This window comes from Lepus europaeus, chromosome 23, assembly GCF_033115175.1.
Source record: "Lepus europaeus isolate LE1 chromosome 23, mLepTim1.pri, whole genome shotgun sequence".
NCBI classification, from domain to species: domain Eukaryota; kingdom Metazoa; phylum Chordata; class Mammalia; order Lagomorpha; family Leporidae; genus Lepus; species Lepus europaeus.
Genome location: NC_084849.1, coordinates 23,562,687 through 23,590,602, shown reverse-complemented (window position 1 = coordinate 23,590,602; position 27,916 = coordinate 23,562,687). Strand labels below are relative to the sequence as shown.

Below are 27,916 nucleotides of genomic sequence, written 5' to 3'. Positions count from 1 at the left end.
AGAGAGTTACAGAGAGAGGGAGAGACAGAGAAAGGTCTTCCATCCACTGGTTCACTCCCCACATGGCTGCAACAGCTGGAGCTGTGCTGATCCGAAGCCAGGAGTTGGGAGTTTCTTCCGGGTCTCCCACGCAGGTGCAGGGGCCCAAGGACTTGGACCATCTTCCACTGCTTTCCCAGGCCATTAGCAGGGAGCTGGATTGGAAGAGGAGCAGCTGGGACTCGAACTGGCGCCCATATGGGATGCCAGCACTGCAGGCAGAGGATTGACATACTGCGCCACAGCACTGGCCCCTAAATTAAATCTTAAGAAAGAGACAAGGAGGATTTGGAGCCTGTGCAGTGCGAGCTCAGGGCCAATGCCTTGGGCGCCTGGGAAGGAGTAAGCCCTGCCGGTCACCCCAGGTCGGGACTTGAGATGCAACAAGAAAGGCAGGTTTCGGCAGAGGTAGGTGTGGGAGGGGCTGCCGGCTAGGCAAAGGGCAGGCCGCCTAGAAGGAGCCGCAGAGCGGGGCTCGACCCAGAGCGGTGAGCCGGAGCCTGCCCCCACACCACGGACAGCATGAGTGGGCACGTGGGGGACCTGAGTCCGTCCCAGGAGAGGGTGCTCAGCCAGGTGAGTGCGGGGAGAGAGAGCCCCACAGTAGCCTCAGTTTCTCCTTCTGCCCTAGATGGGCCAGGTCCTCAGGCCCCTGGGTTCCTCTGAGCTCTGCAGACCCCACCTCTTTGGCAATCCTGAGGGTCCCGGTGACCGGGGCAGGGGAGCTCCCCCGGCTCTGGCCAACACAGCCCAACACAGATGCAAGCCCCGTGTGTCACTGCCAGTTCTCCAGCGGCCATATTACAAATAGGAAGAAACGTGGGATTCGTCTTTAATCAGCTGAGCCTGTTCTACTTAACGCACTCTGGCCGAATGGCTGGCACTTCCACCTGTCACCCACAAACAAGTGGCGATGCAGATTCCTCTTTCTTTGGGATCTTGTGCGTGTTTCCTGCTCCACAGCAGCTCTCACCGTGGACTGGCTGTGTTGCAAGCATCCGTGGCTCCCACCTCCAACGGCCCAGGGGGGTGAGGGCTGCGGTCCCAACACGGGGAGGTCATGACCTCAGCCTTGTCCTGGGGGATGCAGGAGCCAGGTGCATGTGTGTCTCTGGCCTGGGAGGAATTCCTTACGGGTCTTGAGGATCTTCCCGGCAAGGACCGCCCCGCCCTCCCCGGGCAGGCGTGGTCTTCAGAGAGACTCCCAGTCTTCCCTGAGCGTGGGGTGGGGGATTGCGGCCCCCAGGGTTCTGTGCTGAGTCTGCCCACCTGGGTTAAGGACCGAGGTCCAGCGCTGCTCAGGTTTCCTGGGCATTCGGGGTGAGGGGCTTGTTTGGAGGAGACCGAGAGCCAGGGAGAAGGAGGGTGACCCGGGCCAGGACAGCCAGGGCAGCTGGCTCCGTGCTGTGCCCTTTGTCCAGCGAGGCTCTGTAGGTCAGCGCTGCAGATCTACAGTCAGCATGGCCAATGACACTCCGCCAGGAATGGCACCTGCGGCATGGGCACGGGGCCAGCCGAGCGGCCCTGGCCAACCCCAGGGGTCTGTCTGTGTTGAGGACCCTCTCCCAGGCGGGGCCAAGCTGCCCCTCTCTGGGGCCTGGGCTCTAAGCCAGATTTGTGAATTGTCTGCGGGCTCTGCCGTTTCTTGGCTGTGTAGCGCTGGGCCTGTTGCTCAACCTCTCTGAGCCACAGGCTATCTGAAGCTCACCTGTCACCTGATCTGATTTGGAGGCTCCCTGAGGGCGAAGATCTTGACCTTCCTCCTCCATAAGGCCCTTCCTGTCCCCTCGCCCCCAGCCCTAGGCTCATCACCTCCGCCATCTCCACCTCTGTCTTCATCCTCAGTCCTCTTCTAAGCTTGGGTGCAGTGGGTTTGTCACCACCCATGTGATACAGCAGAGGCACTGTCACAACTTGGCTCAGGTCCCCTGCACTCACGCATCCCCCTGGCCGAGGACAAGGTGAAGCCGCAGGCCTGAGGGTGGCCGGCCAGCCCCCCGAAGCTGTCGGGGGCACTGCACAGCCCCCCTGACCCGGGTCTCTCTCTGCTGTGTCTCCAGTTCCGAGAGAACATCTGGGATGTGCTGCCTACCCTGCCCAATCCTGACGACGCCTTCCTCCTGCGCTGGCTCCGAGGTGAAGCCCCAGCTGGCCGTGGGCTGAGGGTCAAGGGCACCAAAGGGGAGCACCGTGGGTCCCTGTTGCTGGCTAGAAAAGTGCAGTCAGTCCTTGGAATCTGCTGGGATGGGGTCTGGGACCTACACCCCCTGCCCTGTGGACACAGAACTCCACAGATGCTCAAGCACCTTCCATAAAATGCTGTGGTGTTTTTATATAACTTGCACACATTCTGGATAGTTTAAATCAGACGACGTCGCGCCTGTAATACAAGGCAAATGCTGCGTGAATGGTGGTTATGCTGCACTGCCTAGGAAAAAGTGACCCCAAACATCTGCAAATGTTGGGCACACGCAGAATACTTTAAGCAATATTTTCTATCTGGGATTGGTTCAATCCACATCTGCTGGTTCACTTCCCCAAATGGCTGAAAGGGCCCGGATTGGGCCAAGCTGAAGCCAGGAGCCAGGCGCTCCATCTGGGTCTCCCACGTGGGTACAGGGCCCCCTGCTGCTTTCCCAGGCCATAGCAGGGAGCTGGATCGGAAATGGAGCAGTCGGGCTCGAATCAACAACCATATGGGATGTCGGCACTGCAGGCAGCGGCTTCACCTGCCACACCACAACGCTGGGCCCAGGATGCAATCTTGAGAAGTGTTTATCAGAGTTAACAATTTACAACAATTTGTGCCCTCATCAGCTCCAGTCATAGGCCAGGGTGTGGCTGCAAGAGCCAGAGGGCAGAATCTTAGGCCAGAAGATTGCTAGTGACACATTGTTCCTTTAAAGATTTTTATTTATTTATTTATTTATTTACTTGAGAGGCAGAGTTACAGACAGAGAGAGGGAGAGACAGAGAGAGAGAGAGAGGTCTTCCATCTGCTGGTTCCCTCCCCAAATGGCCGTGATGACTGATCAGAAGCCAGGAGGCAGAAGCTTCTTCCGGGTCTCCCACGCGGGTACAGAGACCCAAGCACTTGGGCCATCTTCTACTGCTTTCCCAGGCCATAGCAGAGAGCTGGATCGGAAATGAAGCAGCCGGGACTTGAACCAGTGCCCATGAGGGATGCCGGCACTGCAGGCGAAGGGTTAGCCCACTGTGCCATTGTGCTGGCTGGACACCTTGTTCTTAACTGGGGCTCGTTTGCCAAGTGTGAAGTTCACTATTTGTGTTCCAGGGGCCTAGCGAGTCCTAACACAACCGTGTGTAGAAAGAAAGAAAACCCTTGAGGGATTGTATGGAAAAAGTCTTGGGAAGGGGCCGGCGCCGTGGCTCAACAGGCTAATCCTCCGCCTTGCGGCGCCGGCACACCGGGTTCTAGTCCCGGTTGGGGCACCGATCCTGTCCCGGTTGCCCCTCTTCCAGGCCAGCTCTCTGCTGTGGCCAGGGAGTGCAGTGGAGGATGGCCCAAGTGTTTGGGCTCTGCACCCCATGGGAGACCAGGATAAGCACCTGGCTCCTGCCATCGGATCAGCGCGGTGCGCTGGCCGCAGCGCGCTACCGCGGCGGCCATTGGAGGGTGAACCAATGGCAAAGGAAGACCTTTCTCTCTGTCTCTCTCTCTCTCTCTCACTGTCTACTCTGACTGTCAAAAATAAAAAAAAATAAATAAATAAATAGAAAAAAAAATTAAAAAAAAAAAAAAAGTCTTGGGAAGGGCCAGTGCTGTGGCATAGCGGGTAAAGCTGCCGCCTGCAGCGCCGGCATCCCATATGGGTGCCAGTTCTAGTCCCGGCTGCTCCTCTTCCAATCCAGCTCTCTGCTGTGGAAAGCAGTGGAAGATGGCCCAAGTCCTTGGGCCCCTGCACCTGCGTGGGAGACCCAGAAGAAGCTCCTGGCTCCTGGCTTCAGATCGACTCAGCTCCAGCCATTGTGGCCATCTGGGGAGTGAACCAGTGGATGGAAGACCTCTCTCTCTCTCTCTCTCTCTCTCTCTCTCTCTCTCTCTCTCTCTCTCTGTATAACTCTTTCAAATAAATAAATCTTTAAAAAAAGAGAGAAAGAAAAGAAAGAAAAACTCCTGGTGGAGGGGAGAGGAGCCAGGGGGAGGGGCAAAGGCACCTGACTCCTGGAAGGGGCGTGACCAGGGGCGCGGCTAGCGGATGCCCCTTGAGAGGCGACTATTCCATAGGTGGGTTTGAGTAAAGGTTTGAACCACTGGATGAATTGTCTCAGCCCCTGAAGGAGGCAGCATCCCAACAAGAAGGCAAATTGTAGCGAGAAGAGGTGCAAGCCGTGTCTGCAGGAGGGTTTTGGAGTTTTGGCTGCCCTGACCGCCAGCCTGCGAGCCATGTCCCGGATGAGATGGGATTGGCCAACATGAAGCCAGCATTGCTCCTCGAAGAATGGACAGATACCCCCTCTATCTGCGTCAGCAGGTCCAAGCCCCGTGGATTTTGTAACGTTAGTGCTGCCCAGGAGTCAGCGCGGCCGTGAACCCCCAAAAGCCCTCTCGCCATCTGGTCTGAGCTATCTTGCCTGTGCTGACGGAGGGTCTGGTAGTGGGCAGGGGGTGTAGCAGATCCTCCTACCCCCGTGCCCACCCCAGCAGCCAGTCCTCAGCTGGCGGGGAGGGGTGTTAGGGGGACGGCTCTTTTGTGGAAAATAGTTGTAGTCAGAGGAATCGGTAAAAACTGGATATCGGGAGCCCCGTTAACTCTGGGAGACAGAAAGGCAACAGCACTGGGACTGGCGCTGTGGCTCACTTGGCTAATCCTCCGCCTGCGGCACCGGCATCCCGGGTTCTAGTCCTGGTTGCCCCTCTTCCAGGCCAGCTCTCTGCTGTGGCCCGGGAAGGCAGTGGAGGATGGCCCAAGTCCTTGGGCCCAGCACCCACATGGGAGACCAGGAGGAAGCACCTGGCTCCTGGCTTCGGATCGGTGCAGCGCCGGCCGTAGCGGCCATTTGGGGGGTGAACCAATGGAAGGAAGACCTTTCTCTCTGTCTCTTTCTCTCTCACTATCTATATCTCTACTTGTAAAAAAAAAAAAAAAAAAAAAAAAAAAAACAACAGCAGCAACTCGTTCCCATGAGGATGAGGAACCAGTCGGTAAGAATCTACAGGCCTTGGGGGAAGGCGCCCATACAACAGACAGGGTTGGAGAGAGCATGGGGGGGGGGGGGGCTGAGAACAGGACTGGGCTGGGAATTGCCCTCAGCCTGCGGTGAGACCGGTGATCTACCCCACGTGACTGGGGGTGGGCGGGGCCGCTCGTGTTAACCACCCCTCAGACCCCTAATTCTCCCGCAAGTGATGTCATCCCAGGAGGGGGTTTCTGGGGTGTATGTGGCCCTGGCTGCTCCACCTCTGCTCCAGCACCCCGCTAACGGCCTGGGAAGAGCAGCAGCAGATGGCCTAAGCGTTTGGGCCCCCACCACCCACGTGGCAGGGAGACCCGGATAAAGCTCCTGGCTCCAGGCTTAGGCCTGGCCATTGAGGCCATTTGGGGAGTGAACCAGCAGATGTAAAGATCTCTCTGTCTCTCCCTCTAACTCTTTCAAATAAATAAATCTTCAAGAAAAAAACACACCCAGCCTGCGCTCGGGGAGGGCAGCGGTCTTACTTCCCAGGGTGACTTCACCTGCTGCGCACGTGCTTACCCTTACCCCTGGGTGGCTGCTCTGCCCCTTCTGAGCCCTAACGCCTAACGACGGCTTTTTTCATGCCGCCTCTCCCCTCTGCCTCTCTGTTTCCCTCCTGTCGTCTCTGTACCACGGGCAGGCTCTGACATTGCTGCTTCCCACGAGTTAGGACAGTGCCCACGAGAGCTGTGTCCTTCGAGCTGGGGTCAAGCATGGCAATCACCGTATGCCACCTCTCCATTTGTTGGGGTTCCCCCATGACGCTGCCCCTGTCCCCTTTAATCTGATTTCGGTCTTGCTGTGTAATGGGGGCTGATGGGCTGTTTGGTCCCTGCTGTCCCCTGGGAAGCCTTTCAGCAGGTTGAGCAGGGCAAAAGTGCCCGATACCTTTCTCTCTCCCTTGGCCAGCCATGGCGGTGCTGCGGCAAAGACCGTGCTAGGACACCCCTGGGGTCAGGACGAGCCAGGCAGAGGGAGGTTGTGAACGAGGCTGGCAGCGTGCTGGGGACCTGGTGGCCAGCTCCCTGCCCCGGTGTTGACAAGGGCAGACACCCAAGTTAAGGAGGAGGAAGAGCAAACATCCCCAGCACTGCGTCATCACCCACACGGCACGCGGGCAATGTGGTTCACAGTCATGGGGGAGGGGTCCACGGCGCCATGAAAACAGCGATGGACCCTGGCGTGCACAGTAACAGACTTCTGTGTAAACACAACACAAGCCTGCCGTGGTTTTATAGCCCAACATCGTGTTATATAATGTACTCTGTACAATCTAGATGAACGTCAGCAACTCTTGTCTAAGTTGAAAGTCTCCTCCTTGGAGAGTTTCAGGGGTCCAAGTGACAAGCCTCAAGGTCAAAGTCTCAGTTTGGAGCTTTTTTTTTTTTTTTAATGATATTTATTTAAGAGGCAGAGTTGCAGACTGGTTCACTCCCCAGATGGCCACAACAGTCAGAGCTGAGTTGATCTGAAGCCAGGAGCCAGGAGCTTCTTCTGGGTCTCCCACATGGGTGCAGGGGCCCAAGGACTTGGGCCAACTTCTACTGCTCTCCCAGGCCATAGCAGAGAGCTGGATCGGAAGTAGAGCAGCCAGGACCTCAACTGGCGCCCATACGGGATGCAGGTGTCACAGGCTCCTGCTTAGCCCACTATGCCACAGCACCGGCCCCCGGTTTGGAGCTTCAAATGTAAAGAATTTTTACCGGTCACAGAGAGGAGGGCAGTCGCCGGAGAGTTTCCTGGGTTCTTTTCCTGGGCTCAGTATAGAATAAAGTGTCAGGAAACAATTTGCAAAGAAGCAGATACTTTTATTTGACTGGCAAGCGACAGAAAAAGCATCTGAGAGATTAGGCAGAGTGCCCAAGGCTTTTAAAGGTGCCCATTGGATGGGGGTGGGAGAGCTTTCACATACTGTATATTTTTTTAAATTTATTTATTTATTTGAAAGTCAGAGTTATGGAGAGAGAGCGAGAGGGAGAGAGAGAGAGGTCTTCCATCCACTGGTTCACTCCCCAGATGGCCGCAACAGCCGGAGCTGGGCCGCTCCGAATCCAGGAGCCAGGAGCTTCTTCTGGGTCTCCCACGTGGGTGCACTCGGGCCATCTTCTACTGCTTTCCCAGGCCATAGCAGAGAGCTGCATCAGAAGTGGAGCCGCCGCGTCTCAAACCAGTACCCATATGGGATGCTGGCGCTTCAGGCCATGGTGTAAACCCGCTGCGCCACAGCGCCGGCCCCATACATACTCACGGAGATGGAGGGGTCTCCTGGAGACAGCCTGACTCTCCCTAGGGCCTCAGCCCCCTCCTCTGCCAGCTCTGGGTGAAAGATTGCCCCCACCCTGGAGGTGGGATTTAAAGCTGCAAGGTCACACATGCAGCACAAGAAGCTGTTAGTGGGGGAGGTGTGCCGGTCTGGCGACAAAGCTTTCCAGCCACAGCCGGCAGCCTGCTGAAGACATTCTGTCTGTGTCTGAGAGGCCCACAGACCCCCAGCCCCGGTGGGCGGCCGCCGAGCTGCCGGAGGTTTAAACCATTTGGCCCAAGTAAAGCCACAATCCGTTTACCCTGAGTGCTTTAAACAAAGCCGCAAGCCAGATCCACTCGGCGATAAGGGGATCACTTACACATTTTAAACCAGGCACATAATGTCAGCTTTTTGTCCAGGATGCCATAAAGCCTGCCACCGATGTTAGCTTTGGAAAGTCTCAGGTCCCTCTCTGAGGCAATCAGACCCAACAGGGGCAATCAGGAAACATGGGATGCTTTCCCAAGATGCGTCAGATTTTTGTTACCCGGGTCAGTTACGAAAACACAGAGCAACCTTGATTACAAAGGCTCAGCGAGTGACAGCAGCGTATGATTTTATAAATACGTCACGGAACATAAAGCTACGGAAACAGGCAATGTGGATTTTTTTTTTTGAACGTTTAAGACAGAGGAGTTTAAAAAAAAAAAAAGATAAAGGGGCCAGCGCTGTGGCGTAGTGGAAAAGCCACCGCCTGCCATGCCAGCATCCCAATGGGCACCGGTTCAAGACTCAGCGGTTTCTTTCTCTTAGGAAGACCTTTCTCTCTGTCTCTCTCTCTCACTGTCCACTCTGCCTATCAAAAATAAAAAAAAAAGAAAAGAAAAAAAAAGATTTTTTTTTATTTTTTTGAAAGACGGAGTTACAGAAAGAGGTAGAGACAGAGAGAGGTCTTCCATCCGCTGATTCACTCCCCAGATGGCAGCAACGGCCGGAGCTGAGCCAGGAGCTTCTTCCAGGTCTCCCACGTGGGTGCAGGGGCCCAAGGACTTGGGCCATCTTCTACTGCTTTCCCAGGCCATAGCAGAGAGCTGGATGGAAGGTGGAACAGCCGGGACTCAAATCAGCGCCCACATGGGATGCTGGCGCTTCAGGCAGGGCGTTAACCCGCTGCGCCACAGCGCCGGCCCCAGACTCGGCAGTTTCTAAAGCACAGGAGGGTGTTTCAGACTCTTATCCCCAGTAGGGCAGTGCTGCTCGGAGGTCTCTGTAGTGTAACAGGGCAGATATTGACAACCAGAGAGCAGGAGATTCTCATATAGGTGGCCAGAGAGTTTTAAATCGACTAAGGGAGGGGACCAGTGCTGTGGCATCCTCATGGGCTCTCGTGCAGGTGTAAGGACCCAAGTACTTGGCTCATCCTCCGCTGCTTCCCGAGCGTGTTAGTAGGAAACTGGATTGGAGTGGAGGAGCCAGGACTTGAACCCAGCACCCATCTGGGATGCCTGTGTTGTATGCAGCGGCTTAACCCGCTACGCCATAATGGTGGACACCCCCCCCCCCCCAGTACTAGTCTTTGTTAGGTTATTGCTTTATCTAACACAAGCAGAGGAGGTTGGGGGAACGAGACACGTGGTATCACTTAGTAGGGAATGAGTGGACATCTCGGGGCTGATGGAGAGCAGGTGTTGGGGCCAGGTTGCGGGGTGGATGAGGCGTCCCCTCCTCCCTCTGAGAGCTGCAGGGAGAGGGAGAGAACCAGCTTCAGAAAGGGTTCCCGAGACTAGCACGGCTGTGAGCTGCTGATCGGAACCACCCTCAGCCCTGGTCCCTCCAGGGTCAGAGGGTCCGCTCTCTGGACGGCCTTTCTGGAACAGCAGGTGAGGGGCCCTGAGCCCCGGACGATGGCTGCCAGCTGCCGTCTCCGCACAGCCTCGCCTCCTGGTGGTGACTTCCTCCACTGCCAAGCCCCCACCCCCACCCCTACCCCTGAGCTCAGGGAGCCAGTGGCCTGGGCCCAAGTCTTCCTGGGACTCGGGGTGCCCGCCGTGGCTCCCTGTGTTGAGAACAGCAGAAGGCAAAGCTGGGCTGGGGGGGGGGGGGGGACAGAGCCGCTCTCTGCTGGCGCCAGAGCCGAGCTTCTGGAACCTTCAGCACTGCCCGTGGTGCCGTTGCAGCTCGGAGCTTCGACCTGCAGAAATCCGAGGACATGCTGCGGAAGGTGAGGACGGCACCCCGCCCCCGTCCTGGCCGGGCCTCGTCTCCTATTCCACAACGAGGCTCAGGTCCATTCACTCACAGAACAACCATGAACCTGGCTCTGTGCTAGACGCTGGGAGAGAGAGCTGACAAGGAGAAAAATGAAACCAGAAAGACAAAGAAACAAGGCAGTTCCTGAGAGTGGGGAGGATGGAGAGCTCAATGAAACAAGGAAGGGAGGGAGGGAGAGAGAGAGAAAAACTGGGGGTATTCACCTGGGATATAAATGCCCCCAAAAGAGCAGAGGCAGCAGATGCAGGCTGTGCAAAGGCCCTGGGGTAGCAATGGACTGGGGTGCTCCATGAGCACACAGAGGCCGTGTTGTAGTACGGAAGGGGAGAAACTGGGCTGCATGGGTGGCCCAGCCCCATCAGCTGGGCCCTGTGGGCCTCTGCAGGGAGTCTAGGTTTCTGTCTAAGGGCAACTGGAAGCCGAGGAGTGGACGTGTGGGGATGCAGTGCAGGGAGCAGCAGGGCACCGGCCTCAGCTGGCCCTGTCTTAGGGTCTCGTGCATCTTAGACCCGTGTCCCCTTCCCTCCCATCCTGTCCCCATCTCCCCTTGGAAGCGGTGGAGCCCCCGGGGGGGCTGCAGGCGTCCCCATGTCTCTGCAGCACATGGAGTTCCGGAAGCAACAGGACCTGGACCACATCCTCGAGTGGCAGCCGCCCCAGGTGAGCCTCGCTCACGCCCGCCCTGGCCGCCCTGGCTCCCCCCGGGCCCGAGGCCCTGAGCCCATGTCGCATGCGTGCAGGTGGTCCAGCTCTACACGGCCAGCAGCATATGTGGCCACGACAGTGAGGGCAGCCCCGTGTGGCTGCACATCATCAGAGACTTCGACCTCAGGGGCCTGCTCCTGTCCGTCTCCAAGCAGCAACTGCTCAGGGAGAGGTTTCGCAACTGTGAGCTGCTCCTGCAGGACTGTGAGGTGCAGAGTCGGAAGGTGGGGAGCCGGGGGGCCCTGGCAGCCTCAGCCTGCATCTCCCAGCCCTCCAGACTGCCCTGCACCCCCGTGCACCCATGAACCGCCTGGTCCCTGCCCCTAGAACCCACCTTCCTGAGCTCCAAGGTCCGAGGGCTCAGAGAATCCAGGGACCGAGCCAGGGACACACAGTACTGGTTCCACTGGGCCACATTCTCCCTGTGGCCTCCTTACTGGGGACGGGATATCACATGTGGACAGAGGTAGGGAGGGCAGGGGCAGGCCTGGTGCCATTCTGGTCACAGCATCCCCGGGAGGGGGCCCCCCTTCCCTGCATGGGGTACTTGGTGTGAAGTCTCTCTGCCAGGCAGAGCCAAGGCGAGCCGGGCTCAGGGCCAGCGCCATCTTGGGTATGGGGGAGGGGGGCGGCTGACCCTCCCAGGGTCTCGCTCTCCCCGTCTGTCCCTTGCAGCTGGGGAAGAAGGTGGAGCGAGTTACAACCGTGTTTGATATGGAGGGGCTAGGGCTGAAGCACCTGTGGAAGCCGGGAGTGGAGTTCGCACAGGAGGTGAGGGCCGGACGTCAGGGGTCTCTGCTCTCCTCTCTCCTCTGTCCCCGCTTGTTGCCATGGGACCAGTGTTTCCCCGCCCCCACACTGCTTGTGCACAGGGAGATCGTCCAAGCCACAGCCTCCCACTGCTGTATGTGGTGCCCCAGGGCCTCCCTCTCACGCCCAGCACGTCACCATGGGGCCAGGATGCCCTTCGTGTCCTCCTGGCCGGCCCTCGCATTCCAGCCCCTGACTTCCCACTTGCTGTTTTTCTGGGGAGGGGCTTGAGTTGCAGCAGGAGCCCTGGGGGCAGCCATACCACCTTTCCCCTTCTTTCTGCTCCACCCAGGGTAGCCCAGAACCTAAAACATGTTTTAGCGATGTGTTTTATTTGTGTGAAAGGCAGAGTGACCGAGAGAAAGGGAAAGATGTTGAGATCCTCCATCTACTAGTTCACCCCCTAAACGCCCCTGACAGCCAGGGCTGGGCCAGGTGGAAGCCAGGGGCCAGGAACTCCACCCGGGTCTCCCACGTGAGTGGCAGGGACTCGGGCACTTGAGCCGTCACCCACTGTCTCCCAGGTGCATTGGCAGGAAGTTGTTGCACAAGGCAAAGACTTCCCACATGAGATGCACCTGTCCCAAAGGGACCGTTCAACCCATGGAGCCGTAATGCCTGCCCCAGGGTAGCACATATCTGAGCTGGGATGTTCAGTCCGTTAATTGGATTAAATGCACTTTTTAACAAAACTTTTTAAAACTTTTTTATTTTATTTATTTGAAAGGCAGGAGAGTAGGGGAATTGTTTCCCATTCATTGTTCACTCCTCAGATGCCTGCAACAGCCAGGGCTGGGCCAGGCCAAAGCCAGGAGCCAGGAACTCCATCCAGGTTTCCCACCTGGGTGGCAGGGCCCCAGGTGTCACTCGCTGCTTCCCAGGTGTGCATTAGCAAGGGCTGGAATCGCGGCGACTTAAAGGCTGTACTGAGTGCCTGCCCCCAAAGGTAACACTGACTTAGAAAGTTTCCAACTCACAACGGGTTTATCAAGCCCTCACTCCATCGCGAGAGCAGGAGGCGTCCAGAACAGTCAAACCCAGAGATGCAGAATCGAGAGTGAGTGCTCCTTGGTACTGGAGGGGCCGGCATTGTGATACAGTGGGTTAAACCACCGCCTGTGACATCGGCATCCCATATGGGCGCTGGTTCAAGTCCTGGCTGCTCCACTTCCGATCCAGCTCCCTGCTAATGCACCTGGGAAAGCAGTGGAAGACAGCCTAAGTGCTTGGGCCCCTGCATCTGCATGGGCGATCTGGAAGAAGCTCCTGGCTTCTGCCTGTCCTGTCCCAGCCATTGCAGCCAGTAAACCAGCAAGTGGAAAATCTCTCTCAATCTCGCCTTTCAAATAAAATAAACACACATTTTAAATGTCTGTAACTTGGTAGAAGTGACGAATGCACAATCTTACGACTGGAAGAGCAATCATAGGACTGTGGACTTTAAAAGGGGGAGATTTATGGCCGGCACCGTGGCTTAACAGGCTAATCCTCCGCCTTGTGGCGCCGGCACACCGGGTTCTAGTCCCGGTTGGGGCGCCGGATTCTATCCCGGTAGCCCCTCTTCCAGGCCAGCTCTCTGCTGTGGCCCAGGAAGGCAGTGGAGGATGGCCCAAGTGCCTGGGTCCTGCACCCGCATGGGAGACCAGGAGAAGCACCTGGCTCCTGGCTTCGGATCAGCAAGATGCGCTGGCCGCAGCAGCCATTGGAGGGTGAACCAACGGCAAAAAGGAAGACCTTTCTCTCTGTCTCTCTCTCTCACTATCCACTCTGCCTGTCAAAAAAAAGGGGGGGGGGGATTTATAGCCTGGAAATTAGGTCTGACTTTTTTTTTTAAAGAGCCATGCTTTGCAACTTTGCATAGTGTTCTAAGAGAAAATCTGCCTCATTCTGGAAGCTGTTATGTTCCGGCCACGGGAGGGAAGCTTGCAGAGTGCTGGACGGGGTTTTTCTTGCCTGTCAGGGAGGTGACTCTGGGTGGTCTCTGCTCACTGCCTGGGTGGGTCCCGGTGTCTGGGCTCGGGGCAGCCGCTTTCCGGGGACGGCTTGGAGGATTGCAGGGCTGCGCCCTTGGGGGACCTAGGGGACAAGAGGGGACACCAGGGGGCAGTATTTAGACACTGACCGCAGGTGCACTTGACTCCAGTTTCTCTCCGCACTCGAGGCGAATTACCCTGAGCTTTTGAAGCGTGTCATTATAGTCAAAGGTGAGTGAACCCGCTCAAGAGCAGCGGGAGTCGGGGCGGGGGCGGGGCGGGGCGGGGGGCGGAGGGGGCGCCGGAGACCCTCAGGAAGCAGCTCTGTGCCTGTTGCAGCCCCCAAGCTGTTCCCCGTGGCATTCAACCTGGTCAAGGCGTACTTGAGAGAGGAGACCCGCAAGAAGGTGGTGATTCTGGGAGGTGAGTGAGCCGCGCCGGGCCCCCTCTCCAGCCAGAAGCCGGGGTCCTGGGACATAGCGGGCGCCCAGGGTGCACCACTTGACTGCAATCACAGAGGCCACTGTGCCTACCCGTCAGAGGGCAGAGGAGCCGGGAGGGGCCTGGGAGACGGTCCCGGAGCAGCGGGACTCGGGGACAGGGGGGGGCTGTCGGCATTGGGGTTGGGAGAGGCCAATGGCAGGTCGGCTTTGCCAGTATTTAGCCGCAAACGGGCTGCGTCACTGGAGCTGCATCTCGGCTTCCTGATCTCCCAGCTCGGGAGAACGGGGTCTAGGTTTTCCAAATGATACGATGAAGACAGCTCAAGGGCTGGCGCTGTGGTGTAGCAGGTAAAGCCACCGCCTGCAGTGCCGGCATCCCACATGGGTGCCGGTTCTAGTCCCGGCTGCTCCTCTTCTGATCCAGCTCTCTGCTATGGCCTGGGAAAGCAGCAGAACATGACCCAATCCTTGGGCCCCTGCACCCACATGGGAGACCCGGAAGAAGCTCCTGGCTCCTGATCGGTGCAGCTCCGGCCGTTGCGGCCATCTGGGGAGTGAATCGGGGGACGGAAGACCCCCCCACCCCTCTGCCTCTCCTTCTCTCTCTGTAACTCTGACTTTCTTTCTTAAATATTTATGTATTCGAAAGAAAGAAAGAATATGTCTAACAACAACAACAACAAAAGACAGGAATTTGGCAAATACAAAAAAGAAAGAAAGGAGAGAAATCTGGTCCTGAGAGCGGCTTCAGCGCCTCCTGTCTGTTTCAAAGGAGCACATTTGAAAAAATACAAATGAGCTCATGCCACCACCCTTTCGTAATCACTTATCAGGGGGTAAACGTTTTTCCATTTCAGTCAAAGGCTGAACTTAGATCACCTATGTTTTTGGATTTTTTTGCTTTTTTCCAAAAGATTTATTTATTTATTATTTGAAAGGCAGAGTTACAGAGAGGCAGAGAGAGAGGTCTTCCATCCATTGGTTCACTCCCTCAAAGGGCCACAATGGCCGGAGCTGGGCCAATTCAAAGCCAGGAACCAGGAGCTTCTTCCCAGCACTTGGGCCATGCTCCACTGCTTTCCCAGGCCATCGGCAGGAAGTTGAATCGGAAATGGAGCAGCTGGGACTCAAACCAGTACCCACGTGGGATGCCAGCACCACAGGTGGAGGCTGAGCCCACTTTGCCACAGCACCAGCCCCAGATGGGCTCTTTTCATTTCTTGTTTATCGCCTCCTCCTATCTCATGCCCACTTTCTAACCAAGTGTTGTTCTTATTGATTTACGAATGCTCTTTACATATCACGTGCATGGATATGACCCTGTAATATTCCTGCAAACACATTCCCCAGTTCACAGTCAGTGTATTATCTGACTTTTTACTGAGTGTTAGGTTTTTATGTCCAGCCTGGGGGGATTTTTCTTTGATTTATTTTTTCATGGCTTGTGTTCTTAAAAGATCGATTCCTAACCCACGGCTCGCTGGGCGTCCACCTGTGGTTTCTCCTACATTGTTCCTCTGATGTCTTGTTCCTTGATCTGTGGAAGACCCTTGGCCATCTCACAGCAGTTTTGGGTGGAGCTACCTAAGGCATGGCCCTGTAGTTATGAGACAGCTGGAGCCCTGGGAGACAAGGGCTGGAAACGACTCAGTCTCCAAGGGAGAGGGAGAACAAGGTTGGAGCTTGCCCGGCCTAAGGCCCAGGTGCCCAGAATTTGCTGGTCTCAGTCCCTAGGGACGTGGCCCCTGGAGAGATGGGGCAGGGTCTGGAGGAGCAGCGAGAGGGGGCAGAGGAACCGGCCAGCGCAGGAAGGGACCAGACACAGAGCCGCTCAGCTTCCGTTCCCCAGACAACGGGGCGCTGGAACCGTGGCCAGCTCAGCACCAGATCCAGGACAGCTCCCGGCTCAGCCAGCCCCGGCCTCTGTCGGCCCCCACCTCCCGAGCCCCCTCGGAGACCCCTCTGTCACCCCCCCCCCCCATGCAGACAACTGGAAGCAGGAGCTGCACAAGTTCATCAGCCCCGACCAGCTGCCCGCGGTGTTTGGGGGGACCATGACCGACCCCGACGGCAACCCCAAGTGCCTGACCAAGGTACAGGGACCCAAACGCGGGGCAGGGGCTGGCGGGCAAACAGCGTGGTCCATGGCTCACCCGCCCCCACCCACAGATCAAGTACGGGGGCGAGGTGCCCAAGAGCTACTACAGGCGCCAGCAGGTGAGGCTGCAGTACGAGCACACGGTGTCCGTGGGCCGCGGCTCCTCCCAGCAGGTGGAGAACGAGATCCTCTCGCCAGGCTGTGTGCTGAGGTGGGCGCACCTGCCCGGGGTGGGGGTGGGGGTGGGGTGCTGCCCCCCAGGCAGGGGGCATCAGTGGGGCTCCGTCACCTGCAGGTGGCAGTTTGCATCGGACGGCGGGGACATCGGCTTCGGGGTCTTCCTCAAGACCAAGATGGGGGAGCGGCAGCGGGCAGGGGAGATGACGGCGGTGCTGCCCAGCCAGCGCTACAATGCCCACCTGGTGCCCGAGGACGGGAGCCTCACCTGTGCGGAGGCCGGCGTGTGTGAGTGTTGTCGGGGGAGCCCCACCTGGACTTGGGGTGGGAGGAGGGTTCCTCAACGTGCAGCCAGGACCCGCCAGGTGGTGGCCACTGCCTCCAGGACGCACAATTGGAGCTGAATCAGTGGCTCCAAAACCCTGACCACCCACCAGGCAGGGAGGGGCCCAGGGCTGGGGTGGGGGAGGGGCTCCTGTCCGAATGTCTGTCCTGTACCCCAGACGTCCTGAGGTTTGACAACACCTTCAGCCTGGTTCACTCGAAACACGTCAGCTACACCGTGGAGGTGCTGCTCCCAGACCAAACGCTCCTGGAGAAGACGGAGGAACATTCTAGGTGAACCCTGCGGCCTCCACAGCTCTCCAGGGGCCACATCTCTCCCTGGGGACTGAGACCAGAAAATCCTGGGCCACTGGGACGGAAGCCGGACAAGCTGCAACCTGGGCTTCCCTCCAACAGCACGTCACAGCCTGTCTGGCACAGCTGGCCTGCTCCTGCCACACAGAAGCAACACACTCTGTCCCCATGTCACCTCCAGCCACCTCCAGCTCAGTGAAAAACCCCAGGCCTTTTCCTATGCACCAAGACCAAGAAGCGAGTTACTATTCCAGGATATGGCGTCGTGGCGAGCGTGCGGCACAGCAGTTAAGGGACTCCTTGAGACACCTGCGTCCCATGGCGGTCCCTGCCAGGGTGACCCAGGGAGCTGGCTCGTGATGGCTCAAGTGCTTGGCCCCGGCCACCTGTGTGGGAGACCCTGCTGGAGTTCCAGGCTCCCTGCTTGGGCCTGGCCCACCCCCAGCTGTTGTGGGCCTCTGGGAGTGGACGAGCAGATGGACAATCCTCTGTCCGTCTGGCTCTCCCTCTCTGCCTTTCAAATGAATAAATGAACATTTAAAACTAAAGTGCAGTGTGTTGATGGAACACCTGACACGTGATAAGGCCGGCAGGTCAGGAAATGATTGGTGTTGAAGAGAGAGTTTGATACTCACAGTTCCCAAGAGGAAGGGCTGTACCGGACCCTGGGGTGGAGGGAGTGGGAGAACTCAGGGCCAGGGTCGTGGGCGGGGCCAGGCAAGGCAGGTGGCAGGCTTGGGTTGTGACAGTCACAGGAGATCGGAGCACACGGGCTGCCCTACCTGTTGGGTCCCTGGCCCTGTGAGATTTAATAAAGCAGGTGGTTGGACTGTGGCTTTATAATCAGTTGGTTTGCACTGACAATGCTGCCTGCGAGTGACCATCTCCAAGAACTGGCTAACCTGGAAGACGTGGTCCCTCCATGGTCACCAAGAGCCCAGAGGTCAATGCATCAGGACACGGAGAATAGCGGCCCAGATTAATCCAGCTACCCAGCAAGCGGCCAAGGCTCACAGAGAAGCCATCGAGAAAGAGTTTTGGTCTCCGTCTTGGGTGCACCTGCTTTTCCCCTGCTGGTGTCACAGGATCTGAGCGTGAACTGGCAGACTCCCTGGGTCTCCGTGCAAGCTGCTGATTTTAAAATGTATTTATCTATTTGAAAGGCAGAGTGACAGAGACAGGAGCAGAAAGGGAGAGAAGAGAGATCTTCCATGCACTGATTCACTCCCCAAATGGCCTCAACGGCCAGAGCTGAGCCAATCCGAGCCAGGAGCCTGGAGCTTCTTCTGGGTCTCCACGTGGGTAGCAGGGGCCCAAGGACTTAGCATTAACAGCTGAATCAGAAGTGCAGCATCTGGGATTCGAACCGGCCCCCATATAGGATGCAGGCATTGCAGTCAGCCGCATACCCACCGTGCTACAACACTGCCCCCTGGTGGTATCGTATAGGCCCACCACCGCTTGTGCTATCATCAGTGGTATAGGAAGTGCTCTAAAGAAACAGGTGTAATGAATTTGTAATTCACCAGTGAGGCTGAACTCCTTAGAGCATGCTCAGAGCAGCAGCTGGCCTGGATGGTCCTGGGGTGGGTGTGCAGCCAGGGCTGGGCTGTAGCAGAGTCCCTGCTCTCTGTAGGCGCCTTGGACGTCCTGCCTCAGGCCCACCACGGACCCTTGCTGGAGCCTTGGGAGCGGTGTCCCCACATCCCGCTTCACCCGGGGCCTCCTGAGTTTTGCAGCAGAAGAAAGATGGAAACCCCAGTGTGGCCTCTGGGCTCCGCGGGGTGGGGTTTCTGGCAGTCGGTGAGGATTCCCGTTGTTCAGCCCTCTGCCTCTCTGGGGCTCTGAGGCCATCTTTCTTCCTGGGGGTAGAGCAGGTGTGGCCCCACCTTTCACCTGCTGTTGATGGGAGCAGCCAAAGGCACACCTCGCCCCAGTCACCTGTAGCCCAGTCTCCACCCGCCAGGCAGGCCCAGGGCTGAGGCCACCTCGCCCTGGGCACCTGTGTCAGGCAGGCACCTCCACCCTCACCCGGCGTCACCCAGCCAGGCCCTGTGTCTTGGAGGGACGTCCTGTGACATCGGTCCTGCTGTGAAGTGTGCAGGGAGGGGCCGGGGCTACCACACCGTGGGGGCGGAGCCAGCAGAGCCTCCTCCCGCAGGCCTGGCCGCAGTCCCAGGTCAGGGGTTGGAAGTAGGGCAGCCGGCAGGGCACCTGTGGGCAATGAGGGCAGGAATTTGGGGAGCACCTGGGAGGTTGGCGGGTAAGCCGCGAGTGAGTGGGCCATGCCCTGTGGGGTGCGGGTGGCATACCTCACCAACAGCATCATGGCTGGCCTGCTTCTCAGCTCTCGGGCCAGGAGGGGCCAAGAGAGAGCAGGAGCTTGGAAAGGGGCCCACCACGGGCGAGCAGGCTCCCGTGCTCCCCAAACCGCTGGCGTCCATGGGTCCAGGACAAAGTCGTCCATGGCCAACAGCACTGGGATGCCCCCAGCTTCGAGTCCCCGCCATTCTGCCTCCCGTTCCACTCCCTGCTAAGGCGCACCTGGGAGGCAGCCGGGGATGCCACCCGCGTGGGACACCAGATTGAATTTCAGGCTCCTGGCTTCCGCTGGCCCAGCCCTGGCTGTTGCAGCCACTTGGAGGGTGAACCGGCGGGTAGGAGATGTGTCTCTCCTCCTTCCCTGTAACACTGGAAAACAAAACAAAACCACCTTGGCAAACTGCCCTCAGGGACTCCACCTTCCCGTTGTCTCCTGAACCTCTCACAGGCAAAGCTTCCCCCTGAGTGGCTCCTGGTGAGTCTGGTTATTGGCGACACCGTGGGCGAATGAACCCTCTGTGTGGGCTTCTCCCCGTGTGTGCGCCCTCACGGCCCCTTTGTCAGGACGTGTCTGGTAGGCGTCCCCACCTGTTCCTGTCTCATTGCTGGGATGTGCCTTTCTTAGCTGACCATGGAGCCTGGCCTTACCTTTGTCTTTCTTTCTTTCTTTCTTTCTTTTTTTTTCCTTTTTTTTTGACAGGCAGAGTAGACAGTGAGAGGGAGACAGAGAGAAAGGTCTTCCTTTTGCCGTTCGTTCACCCTCCAATGGCCGCTGTGGCCAGCGAGCTGCAGCTGGCACACCACGCTGATCCAAAGCCAGGAGCCAGGTGCCTCTCCTGGTCTCCCATGCAGGTACAGGGCCCAAGCACTTGGGCCATCCTCCACTGCACTCCCTGGCCACAGCAGAGAGCTGGCCTGGAAGAGGGGCAACCGGGACAGAATCCGGTGCCCCGATCAGGACTAGAACCCGGGGTTCTGGCGCCGCAGGCGGAGGATTAGCCTAGTGAGCCGCAGAGCCGGCCCCCACTTGGTCTTATCTTAACTAATTACATCTGCAATGACTCTTCGTGCAAGGAAGCTCGTATTTGGAGGTCCTGGGAATTAGGATTTCAACAAGAGAGTTGTGAACATTTAAATCCAGCTCTTAGCATCACACGGAGCTTATGGAGCCGTCACGATGTGAGCAGTCAGGGCGGTGCTGGGCGCAGGGGGTTAAGCCGCCACCTGCAACGCTGGTATCCGACTGAGCACCTGTTCAGTCCTGGCTGCTCCACTTCCAATCCACGTCCTGCTAATGCGCCTGGGAACGCAGCGGAGGGTGGAGGGACTCGTGTGATTGACCCAGCACCCACCGCCTACCAGGAGCCTCAGCGGGGAGCTGGGTCGTTAGTGGGGGAGCTGAGGCTCAAAGCTGCATCTGCTATGTGGTACCGGCACTTCAGCGGCAGGTGTTCCTGCTCTACCCACAGGCTTCTGGAGCCCCAACTGGTTTTTTTTAAAGATTCATTTCTTTGAAAGGCAGAGATACAGAGAGAGAGAGAGAGAGAGAGAGAGAGAGAGAGAGAGAGAACTTTCATCCTCTGGTTCACTCCCCAAATGGCCACAACAGCCAGGGCTTGACCTGGCTGAAGCCAGGAGCCAGGAGCTTCTTCCAGGTCTCCCATGTGAGTGCAGGGGCCCCAGCACTTGGGCCATCTTCTGCAGGTTTCCCAGGCGTATCATGGTGGAGATGGAGCAGGCAGGACTCGAGCTGGTGCCCATATGGGGATGCCAGAGTGGCAGGTGGCAGGTTTAACCCACTGTGCCACAGCGCCAGCCCTTGGGTACAATTAACGTTTTGTTTATACAGAGCACAAATGTTGTTTCCACAGGGTGCCCACTCGTGTACAACTGTCCACGGGGAAATCTCTCTCCCGTGCTAAGGCCCTGAAATGTGGTTTGGGTTTGCACTGGCAGCCCCTCCCCCTCCGTGCCCCCTGGTGGTGACTCTTCATCCAGGCTGCCCAGCGTGGGGCCTGGCCCCTGCATCTGGGGGGGGGGCAGGGGGCTACTGTGGGCCCGCCCCCTTGCCCTGCACTCCCACCTGCTGCTCTGGGAACTTCTGGAAAGCCGATGCGTTGTCTCACCTTGCCCGCTGCTGGGTGGTGTCCCTGGGCTGTCGCCACTCGGTTGCCTCCCACTCCTTGACCTTCAGCAGGGATGGGACCCAGCCTGGAGCCGGCCACCTGGGCCCTCCCTGACCGCCACCCCTAGGCAGTAGTAGCCTCAATAACAACAGTTAGGAAAAGGCCGCCTTCCCCGGGCACGCGAGGGAGGCGTCAGCAAAACCAATCCAGACCCTGCGGGAAAGGCTGCCAGCATTCCAAGTTCACCGGGTCCAGCCTGAGGTCAAGGCCAGGGGAGGCAGCCTGGGCGCCCCCTGGGTGGAGAGGGTTGGGCCAGCTTTATTATTTTGTGTGGCAGGACACACCCGAGGTGTCCTCTAAGCACAGCTCCCATGTCCGGGGTCACCTGGGAACAGGAAGGAGCCTTTGGAGTGACCAGGTCTGGAGGCAGACGGAGGCCGCTGGCTGGCCTGGACTCCGGGAGTGGGCTGTGGCCAGGTCACCTGCCGGCCCCAAGTAGGGTGTGCTGAGCGACTGGGTCACCCCTCCTCCTCTCCCCGCCCAGGGTAGCCAAGAACCGGGCGGGTGGGGCGGGCCAACCTCTGGCTCCACCAGGCCAAAAACAGGTGCTGAGCCCAGGAAGGCAGATGCATCCCGCACCCAGCCGCACCCCACGCCTCTCCGCTGGCCCAAGCACCATGAGTGGCCGAGTCGGGGACCTGAGCCCCGCACAGCAGGAGGCGCTGACCAAGGTGGGGGACAGGGCCGGCGGCGGGGAGGTCTGGGCAGGGACCCGAGCAGCCAGAGCCTTGCCAACCCGGCTGGGACCCTCTGTGGTCAGGATGCCACCCCCTCCCCCTCTCCCAGCCCGGCGCCCCTTTGCCCTGCCCTCGGGCCAGCCTGGCACGCAGGTGCTGGGCTCACAGCTGCCCAGAGTGCTCTCCTGGGCAGCTGTGCTGACAAATGCGGCCACGCTGGCCACCGCCGGGACCTGGCCCTTGTTCCCAGCGCCGGGGACTGGGGATGGCGCTCCCATCAGCCGCTGGGCGGCCCTGAACAGGCAGATCCCAGACCTTGTGCCCAGATGGCGACTTTGGTTAGCTTGGTTTCTCTGTGTGGCTCTGTGGGTCTTTAGGGCCCAAGCCTGCTCCCTACATCTCCTTTATCGATTGATTGATTGATTGATTGATTGATTTTTTGAGACACAAAACTTCCAGGCTGCAGCTTGGAGTGTCATGGTCCACCGGCATTGAGGACCCCATCCTGTCTTGGGAGTCGCAGCCACACTAGGTGGCCCCCAATGGCTGGGACTGGAAACTGACTTCAAGTGTGGGGGAAGGGGAGGTCACAGCCCCCACCCACTCTGGCAGCTGAAGACCCCTGGGGCTTCCCTGGGGAATGAGGACCCTGACGGAATTCCCAGGGGAGGAGGGGGTCTCCCAGGTCGGGGAGGAGGATCTTGGAGGAGGACAGCGGTCCCAGGATGGGGGAGGGCCCCACAGGGGACAGCAAGGGCCCCCAAGGCAAGGAGGGGTCTTCAATGACAGGTCTCCTAGGGAAGGGGAGGGGGTCCCCTGGTGAGCCTCCCCTCCCCCACTTCCCATGGCTGATGCCTTCAGGGAAGCCTTGGGTGAAACTGGACACCTGGCCTTTGAGGGTGAGTTATGACAGTGACATCGTTTCCTGGGGGGGGGGGGGGAAGAATTAGAAGTGGGGGGCAAGTACCCATGGTCCCAGGGATCAGGACAGTGGTCTCCTTCTAGATTCTCCTGGAGTCTGGTTCTGAACACCTCCCACCACACTGCTGCCTGTGGCTTTCCCCGAGCCGCACCCTAGGGTGAATCTCCAGGTGGCTGGAGCACCTGCTCGGTGGCATTTCTCTCCCGTGCACAACCCTGGGTGCCCACCCCAGAGTGAAAAAAGAGTGGTTCCCCCCAGGACCTTGCCCCAGCCTCAGTTTCCCGATCTGTAAAGCAGACGCGTGACCTCGGCCCCTCCTGTCTCAGGCTCAAACGATGGAAGCCAGGAGCCTGGAGGGGCTGAGTCCCGGGGTCTCGGGGGACAGTGTCCCCTCTGGCCCCCTCGGGAGCCCAGCCCAGTGCCTGTCCAGATCGTTCTGGAAGCTGCTGTTACTCATTAACACCGGAGATGTTGCAACTGATGGTTCATTTTCAGTTGTGCAAACAACATGGGAACGCAGGCTTATGTGAAGCCTCCCCCGGGGATTCAGAGCACGGAGACGCCGTCCCAGGCCGCCCCCACCTGTTTCTGGTCCCACGTTGGAATCTTCCAGACTCAGCCCTTGACGTCGGTGGTTCCGGAAGTGGGGTCTCCTCTCTCTCAGACTCAGGATCCCAGTGGCGTCCCCAGACTCCGCCGAGAGGAGAAGGCGCCCCCGTGCCCGGCCCGCCCTCTGTGCTTGTCCCCAGCAGAGGGTCTGATGCGGCTCCCGCCCCCGTCGTGGACCCTCTCTGCTGATCTCTGCCCCTGCTTTTCCCCACGAGGGCCCCCCTGTCCAGGGCTCCAGGCCGTCCTCGTGTGTTGAACAGTGCCCACGTTTATCGGGCACCTGCTCACAGCCAGGCCTGCCTGATGGGCACGAGTGTATCATTTCCCCATTTCTCAGATGAGGAAACTGAGGCTGGGAGAGGTTTAAGTAACCTGCGTCTGAACCTGACCCTCCCGCTGCAGCAGGACGGGGACGGGGACGGGGACAGTATTCCTGAAGCAGCGTGGCTGGCCTGCACGAGACTCACCAAGGGGTCGCAACCAAGCCCCCTCAGTCTTGCAGAATGAGAGTCTTGGGGTGCAGAGCACACCCGGAGGTGGAGGAGGCCCCACCTTTTCCTCTCAGGGTGGGCTGGAGGGCCCCCCGCTCCCAGATGGAATAGCAATGGGGCAGCAGCTGCTAACCGCGCACCCCTGACCCCGCAGGGTCCCTAGGGAGGGCTGTCTGGCAGTTGATGGGGGAGGGGCCTCTGACCACCGTGTCCCCCCGTAGTTCAGGGAGAATCTGCAGGACCTGCTGCCCGCCCTGCCAAACTCTGATGACGACTTTCTCCTGCGCTGGCTTCGAGGTGAGGCTGGTGGGGGGAGGCAAGGAGAGAGGGAGGCGGGGAAGACGAGTACCAGGGGAGGGGACGGACAATGTCGGGAACAGTGCCCCAGAGGAGTAAAGAACAAGGCTTGGGACAGCATGGGCGCTCCCCTGTCTGCTGGCAGAAACCTCCCGCCGAGCCTCAGTTTGTGCATCTGCACAATGGGATGAGGCATAGCATGGATATGAGCTCAGTGTTCACACCAGGGAGGTGTGGGCGTGGCCTGGCCAGGCCTGGAGTCAGACAGGAAGGGACTTCCAGGAGCTGGAGCAAAAGGGATGGGACATTTGCTGCTTGGGAGGCCTGCAACCCATATGGGAGGGCCCCACTCAAGTCCCTGCAGGGAGACAGACAGGCAGGCCGGCAGGCAGACAGACAGACAGGGGGAGGTCTTTCACCCACTGGCTTGCTCCCCAAGTCCCAGAACATCTGGGCTGGGCCCAGGTTCCCTGCATGGGTGGCAGGGACCCAACCACTTGTACCCCCAGCTGCTGCCTCCCAGGGGCTGCACCAGCACCAAACCAGATTCGGAAGTGGAGCTGAGACCGGAGCCAGGCACTCCAAGATGGGGGCGGGGGTCTCAGCAGGATTTCTCTGCTGTGCCACGCAGACCCCCCCCCGCCCCCCGGGGTGGACTTCAAGGAAGCTCCTCCCTCAGGCCTGACACCAAGGAGCTTCCCTGCCTCCTGCTGAAGGCCTCCCCTCCCCCACGTGGCTCTGTCTGCATCCCAGGTGCAAGAGGGCGGGGACTGTGCCTGCCCTGGTACCCACAGCCCAGCACGTAGTAGGTGCTACTGAAATCTACCCTGGCATCTCATCAGCACTGTAGTCTATAGGATGAGGAGCCACACCCTGGTTCTCCACAGAGAAATAGCCTGCTGGGTGGACATTGGCTCAGTTGAATATGTCCTCTGGGGACTTGGGTTCCTGCCCCCTTGTGGGAGACCTGGATCAGAGCCCCAGCCCCTGACTTCCCTTCGGCCCAACCCTAGAGTTGTGGACATTTAGGGGTTGAACCAGTGGAAGGAAGATCTCTCTGTGTCTCTTTGCCTTTCAAAAAAAATGAAAATAAATGTTAAAAAAATGTTTTTAAAGTAAAAATATCCTATAGATACCCAGAGATCATTTTTAGAGACTCATAAAAGAATATTTGAACCTTAATGCATTTGAAAATTAAAAAATCAATATATTCCTTGAAAAAACTAAAAAGCCAAATCCAGCAAGAAGAAACCTCAAGAGACAAAAATAGGTTTTTTGTTTTTTTTTGTTTTTTGACAGGCAGAGTGGACAGTGAGAGAGAGAGACAGAGAGAAAGGTCTTCCTTTGCCGTTGGTTCACCCTCCAATGGCCGCCGCAGCCGGCGCCCTGCCGCCGGCGCACCGCGCTGATCCGATGGCAGGAGCCAGGTGCTTCTCCTGGTCTCCCATGGGGTGCAGGGCCCAAGCACTTGGGCCATCCTCCACTGCACGCCCTGGCCACAGCAGAGAGCTGGCCTGGAAGAGGGGCCACCGGGACAGGATCGGTGCCCCGACCGGGACTAGAACCCGGTGTGCTGGCGCCGCAAGGCGGAGGATTAGCCTAGTGAGCCGCAGCGCCGGCCATGGTTTTTTTTTTTTTTTTTTAAGATTCATTTATTTATTTGAAAGTCAGAGTTACAGAGAGGCAGAGCCAGAGACAGAGGGCTTCCATCTGCTGGTTCACTCTCCAAGTGGCTGTAACAGCCAGAGCTGGGCGGATCCAAAGCCAGGTTCTTCTTCCGGGTCTCCCATATGGATGCAAGAGCCCAAGGACTTGGGCCATCTTCCACTGCCCTCCCAGGCCATGGCAGAGAGCTGGATTGGAAGAGGAGCAGTTGGGATCAAACCAGAGCCCATATGGGATGCCGGCACTGCAGGTAGCAGCTTTACCCACTACACCATAGCAGTGGCCCCCTAAATATTTTTTAAGGATTTATTTATTTGAGAGGCCACTTTCAGAAGTAGAGACACAGTAAGAGGTCTTCCTCTCTCTGATGCATTCCCCAAATGACTGCAATGGCCAGAGATGGGCTGATCCGAAGCCAGGAGCCAGGGGCTTCTTCCGGGTCTCCTGTGTCCGTGCAGGCCCCAAGCACTTGGACCATCTCCTAGTCCTTCCCAGGCCATAGCACAGAGCAGGATCAGAAGTGGAGCAGCCGCTTGAACCAGCAGCAGGGATTCAGACAGGCACCCATTGGGATGCAGGTACCGCAGGCAGAGCCTTAACCTGATTTGCCATAGCGCCGGCCCCAAGAAATGTTCAAGACATTGAAATGGTACGGAAAAGAAAAAGAAAGCAAAAGAAAAAGCTCCTGGCTTTGGCCTGCACGGCTCTAGCCATTGCAGCCCTCTGGGGAGTGAACCAGTGGAGGAAATCTCTCTCTCTCTCTCTCTCTCTCTCTCTCTCTCTCTATCTCTGTAACTCTGCCTTTCAAATAAAATAAAGAAATCTTAAAATAAATAAATCTTCCCCAAAAAGGGAGGGTGAAAACTTCTAGAATAAACTTAAAAAGAGAGAGAGAGAACATTCAGCAATATTGCCAGACACAAAAATCAATCATATTTCTCTATGCAATTATACCTAACTGTGAAATGAAATGAAAAATTAGATACCATTCAAAAATAGAAAAGCTCATAAAATACCTAAAAATTTAATTTATAACACACAAGTTCTGTACATTAAAAAAAAGGAATCTTTTTTTTCGGGGGGTGTATTTATTAAAGACAGAGTTACTGAGAGAGAGGGAGAGACAGACACAGAGAGAGAGCTTCCATCCACTGGATCACTCCCAGATAGCCACAACAGCCAGAATTGGTTGGGTCCAAAGCCAGCAGCCAGGAGCTTCTTCCAGGTCTCCTACATGGCTTAGGGGCCCAAGCACTTGGGCCATCCTCTGCTGCTTTCCCAGGCCATTAGCAGGGGGTTAGTTTGGAAGTGGAGCAGACAGGACTTAAACCGGCGGCCATATGGGTTGTCGGCACTGCAGGCAGAAGTTTACCCTACTACGCCACAATGCCAGCCCTAAGAATCTTAAAATCTCTCAATGGAGTTGGGTGTTTGACCTAGTGGTTACGACACTGGTTGAGATGTTCGTGTTGCATATCAGAGTGCCTGGGTTCATCTTCCATCCATTGGTTCACTCCCCAAATGGCTACAATGGCTGGGGCTGGGCCAGGCCCAAGCTGGGAGCCATGAACTACATCCAGGTTTTGCACATGAGAGCAGGGGCCCAAGCACTTGGGCCATTTCCCACTGCTTTTCCAGGCACATTAGCAGAGGGCTGGGCCGGAAGTGGAGTAGCCAGGACTTGAACCGGCATTCCACACACGTGGTGTCTTACCCCGATGTGCTATGACGCTGGTCCCTAGAAGATGGTGTTATAGACTGGAGACAAGAGCAGGCGGTGAACTTGATGCCTTGTCCTCAGATTTTTGCACAGCTCCCTCAGTGACAAGAGGCTCTGTGTACTTACGCGACCTCTGACAACAGGGCTGGCATCACTATGAGATGGCCTTGGGCTCCGTCCAAGCTGCTGAGGGAGGCAGTGGGTCACCTGCAGAGGTCGTGAGCTCCTGGTCACAGGAGATAATCAAGGCTGAGCTGGTGGTTCTTCCTGGAGGTGGCCCGTGGTCAGGGAGAGCGTCTCAGGCTCCTCCTTTGGAGAGCTCTAACCACGTCTCTCACTGCAGCTCCACGAATGGCAAACTCCTCAGTGACCCAGTAGCCATGGCATTGCTTTCTTTAAAAAATAATGTTTATTTTATTAATTTGAAA

At 57.7% G+C, this 27,916-nt stretch overlaps 2 protein-coding genes across 5 annotated transcripts in view; both read left to right on the top strand.

The window, feature by feature from the left end:
- Nucleotides 1-561: 561 nt before the first annotated feature.
- LOC133751874 (putative SEC14-like protein 6) lies at nt 562-16,631 on the top strand. Of its 3 annotated transcripts, XM_062182050.1 has the most exons (12): nt 562-615; nt 2,100-2,175; nt 9,661-9,704; nt 10,355-10,414; nt 10,495-10,683; nt 11,135-11,230; nt 13,413-13,473; nt 13,582-13,665; nt 15,672-15,778; nt 15,855-15,994; nt 16,079-16,248; nt 16,464-16,631. In XM_062182050.1, exons 1-12 carry the CDS (start codon nt 562-564, stop codon nt 16,580-16,582), a joined length of 1,200 nt encoding a protein of 399 aa, XP_062038034.1. In that variant the 3' UTR covers nt 16,583-16,631. The 3 variants fall into 3 exon arrangements, with proteins under 3 accessions (XP_062038034.1, XP_062038035.1, XP_062038036.1); XM_062182051.1 differs by lacking the exons at nt 10,355-10,414; nt 10,495-10,683; XM_062182052.1 differs by lacking the exons at nt 562-615; nt 2,100-2,175; nt 16,079-16,248 and having other exon boundaries at nt 9,693-9,704; nt 16,464-16,563.
- Nucleotides 16,632-21,675: 5,044 nt separating this feature from the next.
- LOC133751826 (SEC14-like protein 4) overlaps nt 21,676-27,916 on the top strand; it is a 28,443-nt gene continuing 22,202 nt past the window's right edge. Inside the window, exons 1-2 of one of the 2 annotated variants that reach the window (XM_062181970.1) lie at nt 21,676-21,778; nt 24,028-24,103. In XM_062181970.1, the coding sequence (XP_062037954.1) occupies nt 21,725-21,778; nt 24,028-24,103 (130 nt within the window). In that variant the 5' untranslated portion in view covers nt 21,676-21,724. Of the gene's footprint in view, nt 21,779-24,027; nt 24,104-25,891; nt 26,019-27,916 lie in introns of those variants that run through there. The other variant, XM_062181972.1, reaches the window with a different exon arrangement.

Excerpts from the sequence above, each read along its gene's own strand:
- LOC133751874 (XM_062182050.1), top strand. The coding sequence starts at position 562 with ATGAGTGGGCACGTGGGGGACCTGAGTCCGTCCCAGGAGAGGGTGCTC. Across the intron at positions 10,684-11,134 it reads GTGAGGTGCAGAGTCGGAAG|CTGGGGAAGAAGGTGGAGCG; the intron begins GTGGGGAGCCGG and ends TGTCCCTTGCAG. Across the intron at positions 13,474-13,581 it reads GCGTGTCATTATAGTCAAAG|CCCCCAAGCTGTTCCCCGTG; the intron begins GTGAGTGAACCC and ends TGCCTGTTGCAG.